The sequence below is a fragment of the Ochotona curzoniae genome, unplaced genomic scaffold, assembly GCF_017591425.1.
Source record: "Ochotona curzoniae isolate NIBS_2020 unplaced genomic scaffold, NIBS_Ocur_1.0 contig_4612, whole genome shotgun sequence".
Classification (NCBI taxonomy): Eukaryota; Metazoa; Chordata; class Mammalia; order Lagomorpha; family Ochotonidae; genus Ochotona; species Ochotona curzoniae.
Window position 1 is genome coordinate 13,963,590 of NW_024466343.1, and position 24,734 is coordinate 13,988,323.

The window sequence follows — 24,734 nt, forward strand, 5'->3', positions numbered from 1 at the left end:
TGCTGGTATCATTGATTCTTCTAAGTTTCTCATCCTCATAAACAGCAAACAAAGCATTTCAGAAATAAAATATTTAGAGTTTTTCTTTGTCACTTATATGCTTTGAAAATTCAAAGTTGATATACCATGTAAAAATATATGAGGTCCAACATTTTAGATATGCATGTTGCTAAATAAGAAAGTGCTTATATAGAATTAGGAGGAGGACTTTGAAGTGACAGCATTCCGTGGTACCATTATCCCATCATGGCTAAAGCAGAGACTGCAGTCTGGGTCTGGCATCTACCTGGAAAGCGAAAAGCGAAAAGAAAAACAAAACCCAAAGAACTGTGTGTGTGTGTGTGTGTGTGGTCAGGGGTTTCCAACACGAGCATCGTGACAGTACTCTGCGAAGCCCAGGGTAACGGGCGGACTGTTGTCTTTGCAAATGTCAGATGAGCCTGACTTCCATTTTACTGCTTGTTTGACAAGCAATTTTTCCTTTCAGATAACAAGGTTCTCTTTAAAATGGAAACATACAACAAAAACAGCTACCGACTGTTTAAAAATTACTGTCATGAAATACAGTGTTCTCTTGAGAGGTGGGCACTGAAAGCCGAAATATTCACAGTTGGCAAACACCACATGGAAACCTCAGGTGGTAGTGATGGTGAGGAATTTGTGACAAGCACATCGCGATTTTTTAAATTGACCTTTCTTTGATCATGTTATTGCTCAACAACAAAATAATTAGAGCTCAGCCAAGTCTCCTCCTTTGGGATATGGCAGTGTCTCTGAAATTCCATCACATCTGTAATATTCTATATAGCAAAGAAGTGGTCATGCATCAAGCTGAAGGCAGTGAGTGACTAATGTTTAAGAGGCAGCAGCTCAGCCTAAATATGGTTACTATGTTACAAATTATAAGATACTCTTAATGTTACCCTATCAGCCCTAAAAATATGGCTGATGCCACCCAACTCCAAAGAGTCACATGTAAGTAAACAGATGACACAAATAGGCGATTTTGGGGAGGGGGGAATACAACAAATTTAGATGGAACAACCACAACAGGGTTTGGGAGAAGATGGCAGGCAGGTGGCCCTGACTACTCAGACAGGATCTGCGTCAGCGTTTATATACAAAGACAAGCAAGGGTAGGCACTTAAAGCTTTCTGATGAAAATCTGGGACCTACAGTAATATTACTATCAGTAATAAGATGCTTTTCTTGAAGAAACATGCAATCAGGGACATTAGAGAGACAGCAAAGAGTCTAAGACTGTTCTGAAAATGCAATGACAAAAGATTGTCCAGAGAACATGGATTGTAAAATACATTGTCATTGTTCTTGAGCATCAGTGGGGTCTCACTGAGAACAAATTATTTTAAAATTATTGGCAATGACACAAAGCCCTAGCCGGTACAGAAATGACTGAATTGGGATTCATCTATTAAGGGAAACAACACCATCCAGATATCTTAACTATCTTCCATCATCCAAATACCTTAAACCAATATTCTTAGATTGTTCCATTCAAAGTCATTTTTACTTGTCTTGCCCCGTACTCTAAAATCAATAGTCCTTTTAATATTCTACATATATAAAATAAAAATCTAATGTAAAAATCTCAAAAATGTAATATTAATAATGTTGATTATCTAAAGAACACTGCTTCATGGTACAACTTTGACTATATACTGTCAAGATGAATTAAAAAAAAATTTAAATGCAATGTGGCAATGGACCTAACATATCTATAAACAGAATTTAACCAAAAAAATCTTTATTGGCATGAAATGCTATACTTACGGTTGTGCGAAATTTCTATATCTTAAAGGCTTTTAACATAATCATGTGTATCTATATACAAAACATACATAAATTTCACTTTATTTAAAACATATGAAAGAGGTAATTTCAAATCACACTAAACATAATAAATATAGAACTTGCTTTGTTAAAAATCTACAGTATACATTCAAGTAAAGACTAAACTTCCAATTCCAACTATATTTGAGACAAAAATTAAGCATTTACAATAATTGATTTCCTAAAAGTGCTGTTTTTATTACCTGTAAGAGGAAACTCATTCTAGTGCTTTGTTTCTACCCCAACACCTTACATTCCTTTATTCACAGAACCAGATGCTTCTGTTACTAAAAATACATGTCCAAAGCTTTTAGATCTGTTTAAACAGATTTCACGTTTCAGCTCTTTGGGGGAAGACAAGGGAGACCAAACAGATCACTCAGACCACCTGAAGTCATCAGAGATGACAAACTTTATGATATACCCTGTACCCTGTTTTCAACTCAGATGTGAAGTTGGATGAACAGGTTCATGAAGACATCCTGGCTGGCTGGCGAGTCTAAGGTAAGTCATCTTTCTCCACATGAGCATTTGTGTAGGGGGAGAAGCAGCCACTGTAGCCACCTTCCTGGGATCCAGGTCTTGACACCATATTCCACTTTTGATTTGTACATTCTCGTCCCATCTGATTTGGCTTAGTTTCTTCAGGAGTTATATTAAGCACATTGATTGAACTGCTGGAAACAAAAGAAAGATCTTCCTAAGTCTCCCCTGTTCCTCATACACTTTAGGTACAACTGAATAACATCTGAAGTCCCATGGCCCCCCTGCCCTGTGCCAAGGATATTTTGAAGATGCATCATCAAGAACATTAAACAGAACAGCTTCAAATAGCCTCACTGGCCAGTTTTATATCTCACTTAATTATCAACCAACCTGTTTATTTATCCTTTAGTCTGTTCTGAATCACATGCCCAAACAAAACTTAAGGTGGACAGAGAACATGTGAGATTTTTCAACTGACATTCCACACACTGCTTTCTGCCACTATTTCCGGATCTCTAATGTGTTTTTCCATATTTTTGCTCATGCACACCTACTACGTCTATCTGTCCCTCTAGATATTTAATGAAAACCTATACAAGTAATTCTGAGACTACAAATTGAGGACAGATTATTTAGGTTGAACCAGTCTCAAAACAAAGAAATATGGTTAATTGATTAATAATCTGTGAAGTATAGGGAATGACATTTTTACCAATTGCATATATAGCATATTTTTCTCACAGAAACTCTTCTAAATGTACATTCTTGTATGATTTTTCTTTACCACTAACCTGACCTTATAATGCAGCAACCCTAAAAAACTTAAATTACTTCTAATTCTAAAGACTTAATCAAAATTTGTGATTATGCAGATTTATCCTTTACAAAAAGAATTGCTTACAATGAGTCAGTCCCCAAAATCCCAATTCCTCAGAGGTGTCACAGCCAAGTTCTGTAAGTAAGTAAGAGAGTTCCATGAAGACATAGCCTATCCACAGAATTCTTTTCTACAGTAAAGGAGCAAAGGGGTCATTGCTGTAGACATTATTTTGCTGTTATCTAAACATAAACCCAAATCCAAGGTGCTCCAGGAGGTAGAGATCCCAATGCAAATAATTTACCATTTCAAGAAATCAATGTCAAGCTGCAAGGCTTTTCTATTTTTCACAGGACTCACTTATGTTTTATTCTGAGTGGCTGGAATAGCCCATTTCTTAAGCACCAACATCTTATTTTCTATGCTATGGATGCTGGCGAGGCTAGGCTTCAGAACATGAGAAACAAAAAGCATTCTTACAATACATTCCTGATCACATCTTTTCCTCCCATAGCCTGTCACTGAAGGTTTACAATGTACTATGTACTAAGTGTCTTATATATATTGACAGTTAATCCACAACGTCCTTGGACAGGAGCACATAAACACAGGGTGTCTTACGCTTATTAAACTCAAAGTGACACCTCTGAGGAATATCTCATAACCAAAATAATTGTGTCAGGTAAAAAATTTCAAACACATAAAGACTACTGAGACAAGTTAGTTACACTATCCTTAAGACATAAAATCCATTATTTCCAAATGGTGACAAGGAATTTGTGTCAAATTTGGGAATTTCTGTAATAGCCTACATGAACAAATTCTCACATTATCTTTTGTCTATAAGCTTTTGCTTCCCATATTTAATATATCAGTCAACCTGTTGATTCTAACTTCAAAATATACGCCAAGTTTAAGCATTTCTATCTTTACATTATGGTTGTTGTCCAAATTGCCACCATTTCTCATTTCTGTTCCAATACTGTTTTCCTGGTTTACATCACTGACTCCTACAATTCTTTTTCCCTAAAATAAAAACAGCATACTCTATTTAAAACTTGAAATTGTTTCCAAGCTTCTATTTAAAACTCTCCAATGCTTTTCCATTGCCTTTAGAACAATATTTGATCTGCAAATATAGACTAAAATTCTTTACAGATTTACTCCAAATGTGTGTGCGTGAGTGAGCAAGAGAGAATGCACAAATGAAGTGGAATAAAGTTTTATATAAACAATATTGCTCACAAGCCAGTAATTACTGAGCATGGGATAGGTTTTGTGGTGTGATGACTGTAGTCCTGCCTCCATATTGGATTCCAGCTTCCTTCTGTATACACTGAGAGACAACATGATGGCTTAAGTACCTTAGTTCCTGATACCCACGTTTGGCAACCTAGAAGGAAGCCCCGGCTTCAGTCTGGCATAATCCCAGCTGCTGTTTGGGCCACAGACATTCCACTAACTACATTCACCTCTGACATGTGCTGTCCTGCCTCAGGATCCCTACAGTTCAGGGAGTCCTCCTGCCCAGCATGTGACACCCCCAGGTGCTGGATTGCAGTCCCAATCCCAACTTCTCTGAAAAGCAACTACAAATTACAGCGTCTCATCCTTCTTTTAAAGAGCTTCATATTTGGTTTTAAAATCTGTTTTATAATTCTTGTCCTGACAGCCAGCTGGCTTAGTACTTAGTTCTACCACACCAATTTCTCTCTACCACAGGCCAAGTTTGCTTGCAGCTCTGAATCTCACTTTCCAAGGCACTAGTAAAACCACAGGCCCTCAGGACCTTGTCTCCCAGCTTAAGAGGAAAGATCATCACTGCACTTGCTAACTTCACCCTTTGTTTTCTTTTTACTCCTTGCTACCTTCTTTTAAAGACTTATTTGTTTGAAAGGCAGAAATACAGAGAGAGGAAGGGAGAGACATACACAAAGACATTTTCCATTTGGGGATTCACTCCCCAAAGGGCAGAACAGTCAGTCAGCACTGGTACAGGACAAAAGGACTAAAGCACTTGCGCTATCATTTGATGCCTCTCCCTGAGGCATGCATCAGCAGGAGGCTGGCCTGGAAGCACAGACTAGCTGGAACTTGCTCCCAGGCCTTGTTTCACAGGTGACAGTTTTTAGAAATGGCTTAACCCATTACACCACATCTGTATCTACTGCTCTTTCTTTACTAAGAATACTCTTTGCTTCTATGTTTAGTTCAAAATTAATCTTGGCATTGGCTCTGAAGCAGGGTCTGACATTGTATCTAAGAAAATGATGTAGTGGGGCAGGCACTGTGGTGCTGTAGATCGAGCCTCTACATGCAGTGCCATCATCCCACATGGGTGGTGGTTCAGGTCCCTGCTGCTCCACTTGCAATCCAGCTTCCTGTTAATGTGCCTGGGAAAGCAGTGAAAGACAGCCCAAGTTCTTGGGACCCTACACCCAACATGGGAGACCTGGAAGAAGCTCTAGGCTCCTGGATTCAGACAGGTCCAGCTCTGGCTGTTTTAGTTATTTGGGGAGTGAACTAATGGATAAAGAACACTCCCTTCTCCTCTAACTATACCTTCCAGATGAAAACAAAAAATAAAGAATGAAAAGGAAAAGGAAGGAAGGAAGGCAGGAAGGCAGGAAAAGAAAATCATGTAGGGACAGAGAAAACTATTTGTAGAATAAGGAAATCAACCTATTGAGCTGGCTTTGGGGCACTGAAGGTAAAGCCATCACTTGTGATACAGCTTCCCATCCCCATAGTCCAAGCCCTTGGGCCCCTGCTAACCAGGTGGGAGAATCAGAGTTCCTAGCTCCCACCTTCGGCCTGGCTCAGCTTTGGCGGTTGTGGCCACCTGGGGAATAGACAAGTGGATGGAACATCTCTGTCTTAGCCTTCTCCCCCTCTCTGGAACTGTTTCAAATAAATAAATCTCCAAAAAAATCAATCTACTAAACTCCTCTTTAAAGTCTCTATTGTCACTAATACAACAGATAGACCATTTTTTCCTTAACAGTACAAGTTAAGCAATTTGAAAAGTGAGCGAGAAAAATCTCCCACAGACAAATACCTATGTTCAGACACACAGGAACGTGTCTGGCAGAAGTCTGAAGTAGAAGGTGAGGCAGGAAGAGACTGAGTCAGCTTAGATGTGCAAACTGGAGACCCGTTAGGTACACCATGAGGCTTCTTTTGCCGCGGCCTTGAGGGCATTATAAGATTGTCCCGGTCAGAACCTGTTGAAAAAAAAATGCAGGGGTGGAAGGGGTAGGTGGTGGAAGGGTAGGGGTGTGAGGGGTGCACAAGCAGTGCATATTAATGATGAAGCATTAAATACAGTCAAGGCAACTAACTGGCATGAGTCATTAAAGTTCTGAAGGAGGTAAAAAAATCAAAAATGTTAATTTGAATTTCACTAATTTTGTGATTTTTCCTGTACATTCTGCAAATATTTAGAAGGAACTACATTAAAAAAAAATACTTCTAGAATGAGAATAGTCAAAACTGAGATTGTGACACATTTAGGACAAAGTTACTTTATTATGCATAGTTTTCTTGTCATTTCCAGTTTAACAACAGTAAATAAAATATTAAAGTTGATTTTTAGTTCCAGTTAAAGAGCTCTTATTGGTGATCTCCATAGTTTTATGTTAATAACCCTTGTGCTTTATTTAAGTGTGTTTTCAGACAGGAGTTTATGAGCAGGCACACTTACTTCCTGAGAAGGCACTGAAAAGTTTCACATTTTCTGAGTTCTGGTGGTCAAAGGTAGTCATATTTAAAAACTGCTGCTTTAACCAACTGGCCCGTTCTTCTTCAAATGCCTTTCTCTACCATCAAAAACAAACCAAAGAAACAATGATCAATATGTCAGCATCCACACTGTTGCCATTTCATGTGATTTCTCTAGTTATCTGTATTTGCTATCTGCCTAACTGCACCTATATATGTTTTAGAATAGGACAGTGGTCGATAAAAGTCACTAACACCAGCACCCCTTATGTGCACTGGTTCGAGTTCCAGCCTCCCCACTTCGGTTCCAATTGCCAACTAATGCATCTGGCAAAAGCATCAGCAGATGACCCATGTGCCTGGGTCCCTGCAACCATGTGGGAGATTTAGACAAAGCTCTTGGCTTCCTATTCTGGCCTAGCTCAGCTCCAGCCAACCAACCATTTAGCAAATGAACCAACAATGGGTGGGAGATCTCTATCTCTCTAACTCTGCACCTCAAATAAATACATAAATCTCTTTTAAAAATTGAGTACATTAGGGAATTCAAAGGATAAATTCTGAAATAAAACTCCAGCAATAAAAACAAAATCCTGAACATCAGTTTGATGATTCACAACATACAGGCAAGAGAAAACCTCAGATTTTTTGTTTTACATTTTATTTATTAGAAAGACAGAAATAGATACTGGCAGATACTCTATCTGCTGCTGGCTCACTGTCCGTATGGTCACAACAGCCAGGGAAGGGCCAGGCCAAGCCTATGCGAGCCCAGAACTCAATGTGTGTCTCCCACATCATTGGCTGGGACTCCACTGTTTGAGCTTCAACAGCACCTGCTAGCTCCCTGTTGCACATCAGTGGGAAGCTGGAATTGGAAGCAGAGCTGGGAGTTGATCCCAGACACTCCAATCTGGGATGCAGGTTTTCCAACTAGCATTTTAACCACTGCACCCAACACTGGCTTATTTAGCCTGGTTTTCCACTTTTCTAGTCTGAAGTTTAGACACACTTACACTTAGACTAAGAGAATCACACACTTACATAAGAGAATTTAAAATTTAAATGAACTAATAATAATTGTTAATATTACAAATTGAAAAGTAGAGCAGGAAGAAACTGACATTGTTTGAAAATTGAAGCATAAAAAAGCAGTATTACACACACTATTAATAAAAGCAACCCGAAGGACAAATGTAACAGAAGCAAGAAATCAGATATGGAGGGTGAACATTGTGGATGTGAAGTACTAGGACTAACCACTATCAACAAAGAACATTTAATAGTCAAATGGCACTTTCCAGAGGAAGCACCAACAGAAATGTTCTTCTCAGGAGTGCACGTGAGGATAGAGGAGCACATTTTCTCACTTCGTGCCTTTTGGTATGAATTTAAATTTTTTAAGTTATATTTAGATGTTAATTTCTCTATCTTTAAAAGGACAATAAGAGAAGGTTCAAAAAAACTGATGAAAAAATAAAATTAAAAGCTGCAAATTTTCCATGAGGGTTTTAAGGCCTTTGCCACCACAAAACAAAACAAAACAAAACAAAACAAAACAAAACAAAACAAAACAAAACAAAACAAAACAAAACAACAAAAGAGGCCATCAGTTGAAGTGCACTATAAGTACAACAAACCACATCGTTACTGTTACTGCTTACTCTTAACACATGCAGCCCTTGGGGAGGGATTGGGGATGGAGACAAAATGCTTTTGGGTACACTGTCTTCTGATACCCACACTACTGTGATGGTTAAATGACAGATGCCCAAAACATACCATCTCTTGTGTGAAATTACACACTCAACAGTAGGAAGCCAATTTGAAAAGAATGATGAAATGCTAAATAGGTTTTTTTTAAAAAATCTCATTTTTAAATCTGGTCAGGTGAAAAAGATAATACTCTAGGGGCTGGGGGCAAGCTATGGCACTGGCATCCCATGTAGACGCTGGTTCCATTCCTGGCTGCTCCACTTCCAATCCAGCTCCCTGCTAATGTGCCTGGGAAAGCAGCAGAGGATGGCCTAGTGCTTGGGCCCCTGCACTCATGCAGGAAACTGAAGCAGCTCCCGATTCCTAACTTCAGAGCAGCCCAGCTCTAGCCATCACTGGGGAGTGACAATGCAAGAGATGGAAAAACTCTGTCTCTTCTCTGTGACTCTGCCTTTCAAATAAAAAAATATGTCTTTAAAAAAATTCTGAATTCTGATAGTTCATACACTCAGCCTGTCAGCTGAAATACTTAAGAAAAAACCAAGATAGCAAAGAAGCAATTAACAGCAGAATGTAGAGTAGCCTACTGATGACCCGCCCCTGAATTTTCATGAATCCCACAGCTGTTAATACCTCCAAGCCTAGGCGAATAGCAGCCTCTGTAAAGCTTCTTCGTTCTCTCTCAAAATTCTTTTTCTGCTCTTTAAAAAGTGACCATTCTTCTTTGAGGCGTTCTTTTTCTTCTAACAAATAACAGTCTCGTAATAGTGAAGTGGTATCATCATCACAGGCAGTAGCGAGCTGCTGCTATTAAATTTTAAAATTTAGTAAGTCCCAGCAACACTCCAACAAGCCAAAATGAAAGCAAGGGACGGCAGGTCAAGCTTTAGTGCAAAGACTGAAATTGAACAAAATCAAGCAGGAATTCTCAATGCCCAAGTGGTACTATGTCAACTAGCAAAGCATGAACTATTAAAAGAATGGTAATATATTTGTTAGCAGACAACTTAATTTAGATTGGAAAAATGTTGTATACTTGTATCAAATACAGGATAAAAATCTAGTAAGAGTATAAAACTCTGGCCTTTCCAGGGGAACAGCTTTGAAAGGTAAGTTTCATTTACCTGTAAAAGTTGTTGTTGAGTTTTAATCATTTCTTTACAGTGCTGAATTTCTAATTCTAGTTTTTCAGTTTCTTGTTCATGGTCTTGTCGTGATATTACATCTTCATCATTAAAACCTTCTACATGTACCTTAGAAACTAATACAAACAACCAGGGGAAAAAAAGGCAAATGCTTAACAGCTATCATTAAGTCTTCGGTATTTTGAGATACATATTTAAAAATCAAGACTTTGAACTTCCCTCTTTCTAGAATCTAACAGGTTTTTAAAGTGGAGTTTTTTTCTTTGGCCTGTTACAATTTCCCAAGCTGGTGCTGATGTGGTGATGTAACAAGCTAATCCTCCACCTGTGGTGCTCACATCCCATACAGGCACCAGTTTGTGTACTGGCTGTTCCATTTCCGATCCAACTCCCTGCTTGTGGCCTGGGAAAGCAGCAGAGAATGTCATAAGAATGTGCCTCCGAACACGGGAAACTCAGAAGCAGCTGCTGGCTCTCAACTTTGGACTAGATGGGCCAAGCTCTAAGCAGTGCAGCCATCTGAGGAGTGAACCAGCAGTTGAAGATCTTTTTTGTCTCTCCTTTTCTCCCATTCTAGAACTCCAACTTTCAAGGAAAATAAATCTTTAAAAAACCCATAGGCTATAAAAATACTAAATGTATATTATCTTAAAACTATGAAAAATTTAAAAAGCATAGCATCTAGGTGTTCACAGAACTACACATATGTATAATTCCAGGATGAAATTATATCCTCACAAATAGAGTGCTACTGCCAACATTCAACTGGTAATCTGCATTTATACAATAACGTGCTAATTAAAAATACGTCATATGTTACATTCACAGAAGAGAAAAATAACAATACTGCCTCAAATGCAGTGGTATAAATTTTGCTGTGATTAAATTCAACAAATATGAAATTCAAACACATCTGGTATTGTTAGCAGGCACTGATGACTCAAAATAATAAAATCTCATGCAAGTTAATTTTCATACATAGTAATTTTGCTGAGTATTTTTTATTATGTAAAGTTGGCACTGAGTTGCTGGTTTTGACAATTTAAACTGCGTTTTCTTTATACAGACTTCACTATTGAGCATAATCTAATTTTCCTGATTGAAAAGTATGCAAAATATACCTAACAAGGCAAAAGATCAGAAAGTACAGATATTACTGAAGATTGGCACAGTAGGTTAAGCCAATGACTGCATTACCAGCATCTTCATATGGGTGTGAGTTCAAGCATCAGCTGTTGTACTTCTGAGCCAGGCCTTATCAATGACACTGGAAAAGCAGTGAAAGAGGTGTGGGCTCCTGCCCTCCATACAGAGGAGACCAGAACAGAGTTCCGTCTAGGCTCCCACCTTCAGCATGGCCTAACCCTGACTGTTGTAGCCATTTAGGAAATGAACCAGCAGATGGAAATACTGCTCTCTCTTGATCCTCTCCTTTGCAACTCCGCTTTTCAAATAAATAAACTGTTAAAAAATAATTTTGCAAAATACAAGAAGCAAAGGTCATACCTCATGATGCCAAGTATTTCTTGATTTACAAGATTAGTAAAAAAGAAAGGTTTAAGTCTTGTGTCAGCTGCGTAAGCAATTAAGAGTAGTTGGAAACAGTACTCTCTTTTAAAGAGAGCCACATGGAGTGTGTGTACTTTTCTTACTGAGATTCAAACCCCATGTCCAAAGGCAGGCACAATCTTGCTTTCAGATCACCAGACTGAGCTACAGTGCTGAGTCTGCATCCACAAGGCGGCTTTCCACGTGGCCGAAAGGACGCTGAGCCTCATGACTCCCTTCACATGCAGAGAAGCAATAGCTACCTTGGTTATCGAGCTTTTCGACATGACTTTTCAGAATTCTCCACTGTTTCCTGATGCTGTTGGTAAGCTGCTCTCTCACGGTCTCACAGGAAAGGTCCCACACGCTCTCTCTGCTCAGTTCCCCAGCATCGTCTTCCACATCAGAGACAGCCTGCAATGGGGAGAGGGACAAAAGGAAGAGGTGCAGCTGACCCCATCACCAGCCTTACCAATGTCAGTGCCGTGTTGCACCTCACACATACGACGGTTTATGGAAAAAAAACAAGGTGAAAGGGGCTTATCGGTTTGCTCAGTCTGTGACAATACAAAATAAATAATCCTCAAATAGAAGTTTGAAGTTTTAGTGACTTGCTGGCAATGAATTTTTTCCATCAACACTGCTATTTTCAGACTGTAATCACTAACGCAAACTTCATGGAACCTGGAATTTAACCGTAGTTGTAAAGTAATGAAGTAAAAAGAATTTCTGCCATTCTGTGACTTTTTTCAGACCTCTGCATTTATCATCCCGTGTCAAATGCTTTCCCCACGTGTTCTGGCTCAGGAACACCAACCTGCTTTTTAAAAACTAAGCCAAACGTCATTTTCTCTTGTTTCCTTCCTTGGCTGCCCTAATTGGTCTGCTTTACATCTTGCAGCGTACTACGACAGCACCTAACAGATGGAATAAATAATCATGTCTCCCCTTCTCCTCCAAAAGACAACCTTTTAAAAAAGTTTAAATATTTTCTCTCAAGAGAATAAAACATCATGAACATTCAATAAATTTATGGACCCCATGACTGCTTGTTTTCCAAAGTTAACCTGAGTTTCACTCTCTAGGTAGACTTCACAATGTTTTAAATTAAATCCAAAGGGCACCTAGCCCAGCATCCTTGCCAGAAGCCGCTCCACTGAGGCCATAAAGCTCGAGCAGGCCAGGTTTTGATGTTAGTCCTAGTTCTACTTTGTGTAATGCTGAGCAGTAACCATCGTACTTCAAAGTCCCCATCCATAAAACTGCACTAAGCATGGTATTAAAGTCATCAAATTATATGATATTTGACATACTTTCTCATATAAGAAATGTGATCAAATTAGACAATGATTATATTGTGTTTATCACAGTGCTTAGTACAAAGGAAGTCCCCAGAAAGTCATCTCCATGATTTCCCAGGCATGTCTGCAGACGGAGAGATGGTTACATAGTTGTCATGGAAACTGAAGGCTGCACATCACCAAGTATCCCTTACTCATAAAACCAATCAGGCCCTCCTTAGAATTCCCATTTGGAGTTGACTGTTCTATGCAGCAATCTGAGACTGTATTAGAAGGGGGAGGCCTACTTACAGTTCCTGTACCATCATCTGCCCGTTCTCTGGGTTTCTTTTTTTGGGGAGAAAGGAGAGAAATCATTTCCTTTTTCATTTGTTGAAGAACCTTCTTAAGTTCAGCATTTTCCATTAGGATTTGTTTCTGACGATATTCATAATCATTCAAGAGAATTTTATACATTTCATCTTCATTCCTGAGAAAGAAATTATTGAGTATGAAAATATAGCATATAAAAAAGTTAAGCCTGATTAAATCTGTCTAGTTATGTCAGACTTTACCTGGCTTCGGTTTTGCCAGTCCTCCAGGAGCCTCTTTTTCCATCAGCTCTCCCCACATAATTTAAAACGTCCATGGCTACACAAACATGAACACACAAAACAAATTCTTACCATACAAATGCAGGTGTTGACAACTCTAATGCACTCTAAACACATCAGGGATCAGCTTGGTAGATAACTTAAGATATACCTCAAACAGCCTAATTTCAAATTCTACGTTTACTGCCTGAAAGTACTGAAGCAGGTTAAATCTGTTTCTTCATTGATATGGTAAGAACAACAAAAGTGGGCACCCAAGAAGAGTTAAGACTACTGAAAAAAATATTAAACTACATAACATATTACAAGTGAACAAAGCATCCGGCCCCCCTGCAAACATGAAATTGTTGCTTCCAATTGATATGGACTGGGAAACAGCTAAGCCCCTATCTAAGGGTTCTGTTTCTATACTGAACTATTTCAAAATTTTCCAACTAGATGTTATTTCTATACTCTTACCACTTCACCCTGCTCTCTCATTCATCAAAGAATGAGTACAATGCTAACCAACCTTAAAACACAATGTTTTCCAAAGACACGAGGTTTATTAACTCAGAATACTTAAAGATCACTGCATCTTGTCTTAACTGCTTAACAGTTTTCAAATTAAATATTTAAGTGACTGCACCATCTCTGCTACGAAGAACAGTGATGCCTGCTGACAGCAGGCAGAGCTTACTGTATCACAGTCTGAAACAGACGTTCACCCGTGGGTGCAGAAACCCAAGCTCAGCTTAGTTAGGAGAGACAATTGAGGAATCCCACTGCAAAATGCTGCTAGAAGTCTGCGTGAAATGCGTACAGGAACCACACCTCAATGAACAAATGTGGCTTTCTTGTTCCTGAATTATATCTGGCCAGCACATAGTGTACTGTATAGCTCCACTTATGTGTATATGTGGGTTTAGTTCATAATCTATAGTTTAGTTGAAATGATGCATATATTCACGCTGAAACAGTTATCAATTATAGTTGGAGAACAACATCAGAAAAAATGTTTTTGCCACACATAACTTGTACAGTCTAGCCCTACAACGAAGTGCTTCAAAATGCATTTAAATATAATGAAAGGAACTCAACTGACATGAATGATTTGGTCCAAGAACAATTTTATGAAGTTAATTCCAAATTAATTTTTTTGATACTTGGAAATTGATGCTGCTTTTTCATAGTATTGGTTCTTTTCTTTGGAAGATTACATTGTCCCCAGCTTTGTGCTCCTCTATGATTAACCCTATTCTGGTTATGTTAAAATAGTATGTGCAACTAATGCAGCAAAGCAAAGTAACTTTCACAAAGCAGTTGTCTATATTTCTGGCTTATACAGAAGAAGACCATCTAAAACCAACTGCACAAAGCATGAAAACACTGCCCCAGCAGTTACTGGGCTGAATCCTTTCACATTTCTTAGCATAACATTAGTGTACTCCTACAGTTGTACTCAGCCAGTTGCTTACCTATTTTTTTATCCTTTTTGTTCATCACAAGCTGATGTAGACGTTCCTTTAATTTATTGTATTCTCGTTCTTTTCTTTTCATATCATGATTATACTGAGTAGCTCTACTTGCAATGATACTTTGTAATTTTTGTACCTGAAAAAAGCATTTTCTATCAAATGAGGATTGATAAACCCAGTTAAAATCCACATTCAAAAGCAAGCAATCCCAGCATTTAAGTTACCATGTTAATAGTTATAAAATTCTGGAATGATGTTTCCTTGTCCATAACCACAGGAAACCATTCTTTAAGATATCATTAAATTGGGCCCAGCGCGGTGGCGCAAGTGGTTAAAGGTCCTCGCCTTGCACGCCCGGGATCCCATATGGGCGCCGGTTCTAATCCCGGCAGCCCCGCTTCCCTTCCAGCTCCCTGCCTGTGGCCTGGGAAGGCAGTCGAGGACAGCCCAAAGCTTTGGGAACCTGCACCCGTGTGGGAGACCCGGAAGAGGCTCCTGGCTTTGGACCGGCATAGCATTGGCCGTTGCATTCACTTGGGGAGTGAATCATCGGACAGAAGATCTTCCTCTCTGTCTCTCCTCTTTGTATATCTGGCCTTTCCAATGAAAAAAATAATAAAAATAAATCTTTAAAAAAAAAAAGATATCATTAAATTTGGGGTTAATATTGTGAATAAGTGTGTTAAGCTACCACTTGCAATACCGGAATCCCAAATGGGTGTGAGTTTAAGTTCCAACTGCTTCATTTTTAATCCAGCTCCCTGCTAATGTGCCCTGAGAAAGCAGAAAATTGTGGCTCAAGTGCTTGGACCCTTGTGGCCCACATGGAAGAAGTGGATGGAGTTCTAGGCTCCTGGTTTCAGCTTGGCTCAGCGACAGTCACGGCAGCCATTTGGTGAGGTGAATTACTAGATGTCAGACATATTTCTCTTTCCCTCATTTTCTTTAATTCTGTCTTTCAAATAAGTAAATAAATATGTTTTAAAAAGACACAATTAAGTGAACACAAAGTTTTGATTTTCTTAATTTCCAGACACATCAAATTGCTAAATTATATACTACACCTTTTACTCCACAATTTCTGATAAGGCAGAAAATAAAATCTAAATTCAAAGATGATTAAGGCTTCATCTAAAACTAAAATGATTTATCACATCATCTGGAGTGACATCCTTATACCTACTTGTATTCACTTTACTTCTCATCAATTTATGACAACATCTATCAGCCAGTGGCACATGGCATCAGGCAAACTGTTCTCAATAAACAGGCTGGTGCATTGGCTCAGCTGGTTAATTCTCCACCTCCAAGTGCCACGTGTTATATGGGCACCAGTTTGTATCCTGGCTGCTCTACTTCCCATTTACCTCCCTGCTTATGGCCTGGGAAAGCAATGAAGCATGGCCCTGCACCCGCACAGGAGATTCAGAGGAAGCTCCTGCCTTTAGATGGGCTCAGCTCTGGCTATTATGGCCACTGGGGGAGTGAACCAGTGGATGTAAAATCCTTCCATTTCTCCTCTCTCTGTAAATATGCCTTTCCAATAAAAATAAATGAATCTTAAAAAAAAAAAGAAAAGAAATAGTAAGCCTGTTTAAATCCCTCAGAGTATCTATAATGTGTCAGGTATTGCTCTTCACTGTGTATCTACTACAGCTTTCCAGGCTGCTCCTGATAGGAACCACATTCTATCGTACAGCCACTCTCAACCTCCACTGGAGATGAGCAGATGAACTCAACCACTAACAAAGATGGATCAAACTGCTTCAGTGTAAGCAAAAAACCAAATTAAAATGCTCTGAAACACTTTCAGGGATGGATACACACATACACATACAGATGTATACATAAGCACATATACATTTTTCTGTAGTTTGATAATGCAACTATTATTTTGTTAAGAGATTAATTGTCCACTTACTAAATATACTACTAAAACACAAATGTTATAAAATGTATCTACCTAAATTACTTTAAGGGCCTTTTTAAAGAAATACTTGTCTAAGTTTTTAATTTTAGTTAAAACCTGTAAAACACTGAAATTAAGTTATATTTATACAGTTATTACATAATTAAGAGTCAGACTGAAGAAATTTTTCTTACATATTTTAAAAATATTATTTTCAAATGCATTAATACTACAGGTCTAAATAACCACCAAAATAGTAATTAAAATTATCTCAAAAGATTTACTATTTTCTAAGTAACTACTAGTAAGTAACCACTGTAGCTGTATCTTTTCCTTAGAAATAAGACTTTTAATGTGAATTGCTTATACAGCATTGTAGTCAGACTGGATGAGCAATGGTAATATTTAAGATATTGTTAAAAGAGCTATGGCAGGGATCCTTACAGTTACAGCAGAGAATGACAGATCTGTATTTGCAGACCCTGGTTCCCAGAAAAAGAGACAGTCAATTTGAATCCAGGAAGGACAGGACACTGAACAATCCTTATCCCAAACACCTGGAACCAGAAGTGTTTCAATTTTTGGATCTGGGAATATTTGTGTACACATGAGATTTCTTGTTGATGGAATTCAAGTTCAAACACAAGTCTCTCATACACAAAGGCTGCAAGTAATTTTAGATAATACTTTCAGAATTTATACAATGTTTTTAGTAATTTAGTATACAATTATTTTACTAACCTGTCCTGATTGCAACCCACTGCATGAGGACAGACATGGACTTTAGCATTTAGGATCTTAGGGTTAGGATGCTTAACCTATACTGCATCAAATGGATCTGCTGGGGGCAGTATTAGAGGGCTGTGGAGGAAAGGGGTTGCCAACCTTCTAATTTAATGTGATGCTATCTTATACAACGATCTCCAAAATACTAATTAAGATACAAGATGGATAAAAGGTTCACTGTTTTCTAAATTAAGATGGCCATTATAGCCACTACAGATCACACACACACACACACACACACACACACACACACACACACACACACACACACACAATTTCACACTTCATTTACACACTCACCTCATCTTTCTCATTTTTTAGCAGCTGATGCAAATTCCTGTTCTTGCACTGTAACTGTCTGTCTCTTTCCTGAAGCCCAATCATTTCTCTCCTGGAGGCTTCCAGCTGGTCCTAAAACATCCACAGGTAATTCTGATTAGCAATAACAAAGGATTCAGAACAACTGAATTCTTAAAAGATTAACAACAAGAAATTACAAACACCGTTACAAAATCTGTTGGCTAAAATTGGAGATTTGTAGTTATCAATTTATTTAAAGAAATCATATGTTCTACACTATAAAATGCAAATTTACACATTAAATTTTAATATATTTAATCACAATAGAAGTATTTATTTAATGTATTACACACACACAAGCTTCTCAAGAGATCGTCCCCTACATCATCTTGCTGCCACTGAGCATTGTTAAAATCACACTCCTTTCCTTCCAGTCTCAGGCAGTCACAACACTACTGTAAGGAAAGAGGCATCTTCAATCCACCACTCTTATGGCCCCAAGTCCATCTTTCATAAAATGCTACCAATCCTACTTCCTGACTCTTCACCAAATCCCATCCTTGGTATCCCCACTGGCACTCCCTCAGTTCCAGTCCAAACCTTCCATGGAAACCAGCTAACAGATATCCTTTTTCTCATCAGGGTTTAAAAGTCCCCTATTTCCAACCCAAATACAACTCTCCACCCCTCTAATTTTCCCACACTATGACCAGAAGGGTACTCGCATGATGCCTTCCATTTTCAATTGCTCAGTGCATCAGTTTTCTGAACAATGCCTTTTACACCATGTGCAGCTCAGGCTCCGCTCTTATTCACCATACTCTCCGCCACCCACAGAGCTGCCTTGGGTTCTGTGAAAGTGTACTCTCTCACATCTCTCCCAAGGCTTTTTACATAGCTTGCCTGAAATGTCGTTTTGCAAACACTAGCAAATTCCTACTTTATTCTTCAAATATCAAAGTGTAACTCTTTATGAAGCCTTCCATACCCTCCTCATCCCCTCCCACACAGCAAGAACAATTAATACATCAATTACCACTCAATGTGTCTCCTTTCCTTGGACTGTAATCCCCCTGAAAATGGGACTGAGGTTTCACTCATTTTTGAAACTCAGTGCCTGGTAGTACACAAAACTAAACAAATTTTGCTGAACAAATGAAACAAATCCATATGCTAAATAGACAAACTTTCAAAATTCAAAATAAGATTCTGATCCAGGTGAACATCACAAATTGGAAGACATTCTGGAAAAAACATTCTATGTTCTTGGGAGTTCCAACAAATGAAAAGTTCCTTAAACCAGTGGTGGGAAGAATCTGGCCTGGGGCCTGTATAAGGTCAGAAAAAACATATCCTTTGTCCCTGCCACAAAAAATGCAGAAGGGACTCAAATTCAGTAAACCTATAGCAGGCTAATTATTAAGTTACTAATTTTACAAGGCTTACAAATGTTGTTCTAAATACACACACATATATGCACACACATTTTAGATAAGGGTATAAATAAGAGAAAGAAAAACACAAACTAGGAATGTTCAATATTTTAGCATACCAAGACCATGGCCCTGAAAAAACATCCTTGATACAGAGAAAACTTAAGTTTCTAAAGTACTTTTCTATGTTTTTTCTAGGACTCTAGAGACTTCAAAGAGTTAGAAAATATCTACCTCATTTACTTTATAAAGTTCTAACTTTTTTGGCAAATAGACCTCAAGCATGTTTCTATGGAATTAAATGATACAGCCTCTCAGAGTAACTTTGAAATTACTTTACTATGCAAGCTCGGAGGGAATAGAGGAGGCCATATTTTCTTCAGAACAGAGTTCCTAACCTTTCTTTGGATTAAGCATAACATTAAATAGTTCATAAAAGCAATGCCTTGGATATAAATATGAGAAGATAAAACTGATTTATAAAAACTCAGTTTTACTTACTAGTTGAAAAAAGTGTAAAGTTTCTTAAAATAATGCTAAAATTTAATAAAAATGAAAATTTACTGTATTAAATTTACTGAATGAAGTTTGATAAAGTGAATGAAAATGCACAACAGTGAACCATGTAAAATGGCACTGACACCCAGATTGAAGTGCAGGTTTCTACCTTCAGTTTGGAGTAGCAGTTCTGCAGATGGTCCATGTCACTGCCCAGTTTCAGGTTCTGTGTCTCCACATTCTCCTGAACCAGAAGGTTCTTCCGCTGAAGCACAAGCAGCTCATTCATGCAATTTAAAACAGCAACTATATTTAATTCTCTCTTTGCTTCTTTACCCTTGGACTCTTCGTACAATGAAGGAAAACCAAAAGTAGTCAATTCCTGGTAGGAGAAAATGTTTTCTTAAATGTCAGCTGCAGACAGGGAGTTGTCAAAGGTTACAAAATCTCAGAGGGGAAGTTGGAGAGCCCTGTTGTACATTGTGGCTGTCAGTAGCTAACAATGTACTGTATCCTTGGAAAACTGCTGAGGAGTACATTTTACCTGTTCTCACCACAGAAAGTTGTAAGGAGGTAACACATATGTGAAAGCTCAATGAGTCACTCCATAATCCTGACATTTTAAAATGTCATGTTGCACAGGATTGACATATATATATATATATATATATATATATATATATAAAATTAAAAAGATAACTTTTTAAGTTGCTTATTGGACAGCTTGGTAAACACAAACCTTTTCTGAGAAAAACAGGAAAAGTATCCTTAAACAGTGAACTTCCAAAGGACTGAGAATCAAGCCCTACAATCCCCTGTGACCTGCAGTAAAGAACTGAGGTTTTTGCAGTAATACAATGAAGGTTACACTCTGCAATGACTTGTCTCCCCAGAGATCATGGGCTGGAAACTTGGTCCCCAATGTGGTGATGGGACAGGTGGTGCAGCCTTTAGGATGCAAGGCTAAACACAAGATGATTAGGTTATTGGGAGTCATGTACTTAGAAGAGGTTGCTGTTAGTGTTGCCGTGCGAGTAAAATTCTTGCTAGAGCAGCTGTTATAAAGTGAGGATAGCCAACTCACTGGGCTTCTACTAAACATAAACAAGTTTCAATACAGTGAATTTTAAGCCCCTAAAACTACAATCTCACCATAATTTTTCCCTGTGTGAAGCACCTACCACCCTCAGGTATTTCGTTATGGCAACAGAAGATGAATGGACAGATTCTCAGTGTTGGAGCCCTTGGTATTAATGGGGTAGCCAAGCTACTCTAAATAAAAGTTAACCTTAGTCTAGATCAGAACATCATCACAGTACTCTCTCATCCTAATACATTATCTTGGGCTACACTACATGCTAATAATCTCGTACTTGATAAATCTCATAATCATAGCACATTCCATTTTATGATTCAGGCTATTTCTTCTTAGAGAAACATGTTACCTGATCAAGATATGAAATACTCTGTTCGATATTCTCTTCTGTGCAGAAGGCACTGAAAAAACTGTGAACATTTTTTGATAAAGGTATTGAAGAACATAGCACTTGCTGTGAGTATAAACTTGATGGGGACATCTTTGTTTCTGAGGTATACTGAGAGATATTTTTATTTTCTGAAAAAAAATCAAAGAAACACAGTAACTAACACAATTTCTATTACCAAAGCTCTTAAAACACTCATTTTTAAGTATCTTCAAATTAAGATAAAGTTCTTTTTATATAAAAACTACCATTTAAAAAATACTACTATTAACGTGGCATTCTTAGTAGGCTTATTAGCTAACAACATACAATCCTAACTTGCACTACTTTCAGTTGATCAAAATGACAAGGAGTGGGCATTCATTTCCCGTTACAGTTTCCAGCTGATGCACACCCTGAGGTGAATCGTTTGGGCTCAAGATGGATCTCTGCCAGCCATGCAAGAGACCCAGAGTTCCAGGTTCCTTTCTCGAGTTTGGCCCAGTCCTGACTGTTGCAGGTATTTGAAGAGTGAACCAGTGGATTATCAATCTGTTGTCTGTCATTCATAACATTTACAAACATTCTTAACTATGAAAAAATAAAACAAAATCCACTTGCCTGTGTGACTAAAACATTATGTGATTAGAGAAATAAATTGGGAGCCAGTACTGTGGCACGAGTTAAGCTACCACTTGCACTGCCAACATCCTGTATGGGCACTGGTTTGAGTCCTGGATGCTCCACTTCTAACCTAGTGCCAGCTAATGCACCTGGAAAAGCATCAAAGGATGTCCAAAGTGCTCATATGGGAGACCAGGATGGAGCTCCTGGCTTCAGCACAGCCTACCCCTAGCCATTCCAGCCACTTAGTAATTAAATCAGTTAGATAGAAGATTCTCTCTGCTCTTCAAATAAAATAAATCTTTAGAATAAAAAAATCAGAAAAAAAACAGAGTAGCCACTGAATATATTTAAAATGTATAAAAATTCCTCTTAAAAATAATACATAGTTATTTACCCAGAGCATTTAGCTCTAATAATTATGGCATATTCCTAGCTGTCCTTGACAATTTTATTGAAATTGAAGAAAATCAGGCATTTATAGCCATTTATTATACTCTCGAGTAACATCTTCAGTATTTGTGACTATTTTCATTGAAAAATTCACCTCTATGATGCACAATGCAATTTACATTTATTAGAGACTCAGTTACCTGAGGACAGACCTGGATCTGTAACAGTCATCCAATCTCCCATAGCAATGTCCACAGTCAGGGTACCTGAGGAACTAATTCAGCAGTGAAGCATGTGGTCCAGCTGTCGCCACTCTTTTAAGTAGGCATCTCCCTGAAAGCCAAATGACAGAATAACATATATTTTTAAAATTTGGAAGTCAATAAAACCAATGCAAATGTTGTGTGTACTTCAAAGTAGAAAAATTCTGATGTTTTCTATGCACAGGAACAGAGAACACAGTACAGCTTAATAAGAACTAAGTTGGGGGTAGCGCAATAGTTCAATTGGTTAATCCTTCCCCTGCCAAGTGCTGGCATCCCATATGGGTACCAATTCATGTGCTGGCTGCTTCACTTCTCATTTAGCTCTCTGCTTGTGGCCTGAGAAAGCAGAGTATTTGGAGAGTAAACCAGCAGATGGAGGACCTTTCTGCCTCTCCTTCTCTAAATCTGCCTTTCCAATAAAAACAAATGAATCTTTTGAAAAAAGGATTATTGTAAGCCTATATATGAAATACATAAGGACCAAGATGAAAGGTTTCCCAAATCACACTGGGACACTTGTATTACTTCATATAAAAGATACATGGTATGTCATTATTTGATTCACAATATAAATCTAAGGAGAAAAAGTAACAAGTAACATTTCTCCATTACATTCTTTAAAATAGAAGTATAGGGCGGTCCTACTGCTAGCCCAGGGCGGGGCCAGAGCTGGGGACAAGACCAGGAAGGGGCAGGACTTGGGCCTGGGGATCCTGGACCTGCAGTTTCATGCCTGGTAAACACACAGCAGCTCCCACACCCACATGGGGAGCTGCCCAGGGCCTGCCGCAGCCGTAGGCTCCCTTCCTTTGGAATAAGTCTCAGAGTTTTGTGAAGCTGGTTTGGGCGGTCCTACTGCTGGCTCAGGGCAGGGCTAGAGCTGGGGACAAGACCAGGAGGGCTGGACTTGGGCCTGGGGGCCCTGGAACAGGCCGTTTCATGCCTGGTAACCACACAGCAGCTCCCACGCCCACATGGGGAACTGCCCCGGGCGGCCAATATACCATTTGGTGCTAGGGTCCACCTGCTGGCCGCCCGGCCAGAGAGCTCTGGGATTTTGGTTCTTTGATTGCTGCTCAGATAGCTCCATGCCAAACCCCCAGTGCTTTGGGGATGTGAAACAATCCTAAAGATTCTCTATGACAGAAGCTGGGCACAGCAGGAGCAGACATTTGGACTAGGAACAGCAGCATTTTAATTCCCACAGCTGAGTGCATGGGTGCATTCTGAGTGCTGGCTCCTGGCTCCAGGTTCCTGACAATGCAGACCATGAGGAGACAGCCATAATGGCTCAAGGGAATGGGTTCCTGGCTCCTGGCTCCCTGAGCTTTGGACCCCAGCCACTGTGGGCCTTAAGAATGGTCAACCAGGGCCCAGCGTGGTGGCGCAGTGGTTAAGGTCCTCACCTTGCATGCCCGGGATCCCATATGGGCGCCGGTTCTAATCCCGGCAGCCCCGCTTCCCTTCCAGCTCCTGCCTGTGGCCCGGAAAAGCAGTCAAGGACAGCCCAAAGCTTTGGGACCCTGCACCCTGTGGGAGACCCGGAAGAGGCTCCTGGCTTTGGATCAGCATAGTATCGGCCACTGCACTCACTTGGGGAGTGAATCATTGGACGGAAGAACTTCCTGTCTGTCTCTCCTCTCTGTATATCCGCCTTTCCAATAAAAAAAATCATAAAAAAAAAGAATGGTCAACCAGGGGCCCAGCACCATGGTCTAGTGGATGAAGTCCTCACCTTGAACGTGCGGGGATCCTATATGGGCGCTGGAGCTAATCCTGGCAGCTCCACTTCCGATCCAGCTCCCTGTTTGTGGCCTGGGAAAGTAGTCCAGGACAGCCCAATGCTTTGGGACCCTGCATCCGCGTGGGAGACCCGGAAGAGGTTCCTGGCTCCTGGCTTGGGTTTGGCACAGCACCGGCTGTTGAGATCACTTGGGGAGTGAATCATCGGACGGAAGATCTTCCTCTCTGTCTCTCCTCCTCTCTGTATATCTGACTTTCCAATAAAAATAAATAAATCTTTAAAAAAAAATGGTCAACCAGTACATGGAAGCAAACCCTAATCTTGCAAAGTTAAAATAAGGTTGAATATATACATCCTCAGAAAATCTAGAGACAGTTGTCGTACACACACACACACATATTTAAAAAGATATTAAGCAGTGGGTTACTTTTACGTAACTTACAAGTCAGAAAAAAAATACAGACAAAAGTAGGAACAACCATTTCTCCAAGTCCTTTTGTGCTTGTACATATATATAAATATATATATATGTAAAGGTTTATAGCAGCCAGTTGTATATATGCTAAAATTGAGATGTCAAGGAAGTAGTTACAGGATGTGGTTAAGAACTTGCATTTTCTAACATATTGGTCACTCAATACCACGATAATTAACTTCATGATGTTGTTAATTTCAATGTTTCTT

General features: G+C 39.1%; 1 protein-coding gene across 7 annotated transcripts; it reads right to left on the bottom strand.

The window, feature by feature from the left end:
* Positions 1–1,160: 1,160 nt before the first annotated feature.
* Positions 1,161–22,371, bottom strand: LOC121161074 (SSX family member 2 interacting protein). Of its 7 annotated transcripts, none has more exons than XM_040987374.1 (14): positions 22,241–22,371; positions 21,006–21,175; positions 19,730–19,942; positions 17,630–17,740; positions 14,635–14,770; positions 13,139–13,214; positions 12,876–13,053; positions 12,249–12,251; positions 11,547–11,697; positions 9,715–9,851; positions 9,224–9,394; positions 6,858–6,972; positions 6,213–6,378; positions 1,867–2,525 (listed from the first exon to the last, which is right to left on the bottom strand). In XM_040987374.1, exons 1-14 carry the CDS (start codon positions 22,281–22,283, stop codon positions 2,351–2,353), a joined length of 1,845 nt encoding a protein of 614 aa, XP_040843308.1. In that variant the 5' UTR covers positions 22,284–22,371; the 3' UTR covers positions 1,867–2,350. The 7 variants fall into 7 exon arrangements, with proteins under 7 accessions (XP_040843305.1, XP_040843302.1, XP_040843308.1 ...); XM_040987373.1 differs by having other exon boundaries at positions 9,224–9,397; XM_040987371.1 differs by lacking the exon at positions 12,249–12,251 and having other exon boundaries at positions 1,161–2,525.
* Positions 22,372–24,734: the final 2,363 nt, after the last annotated feature.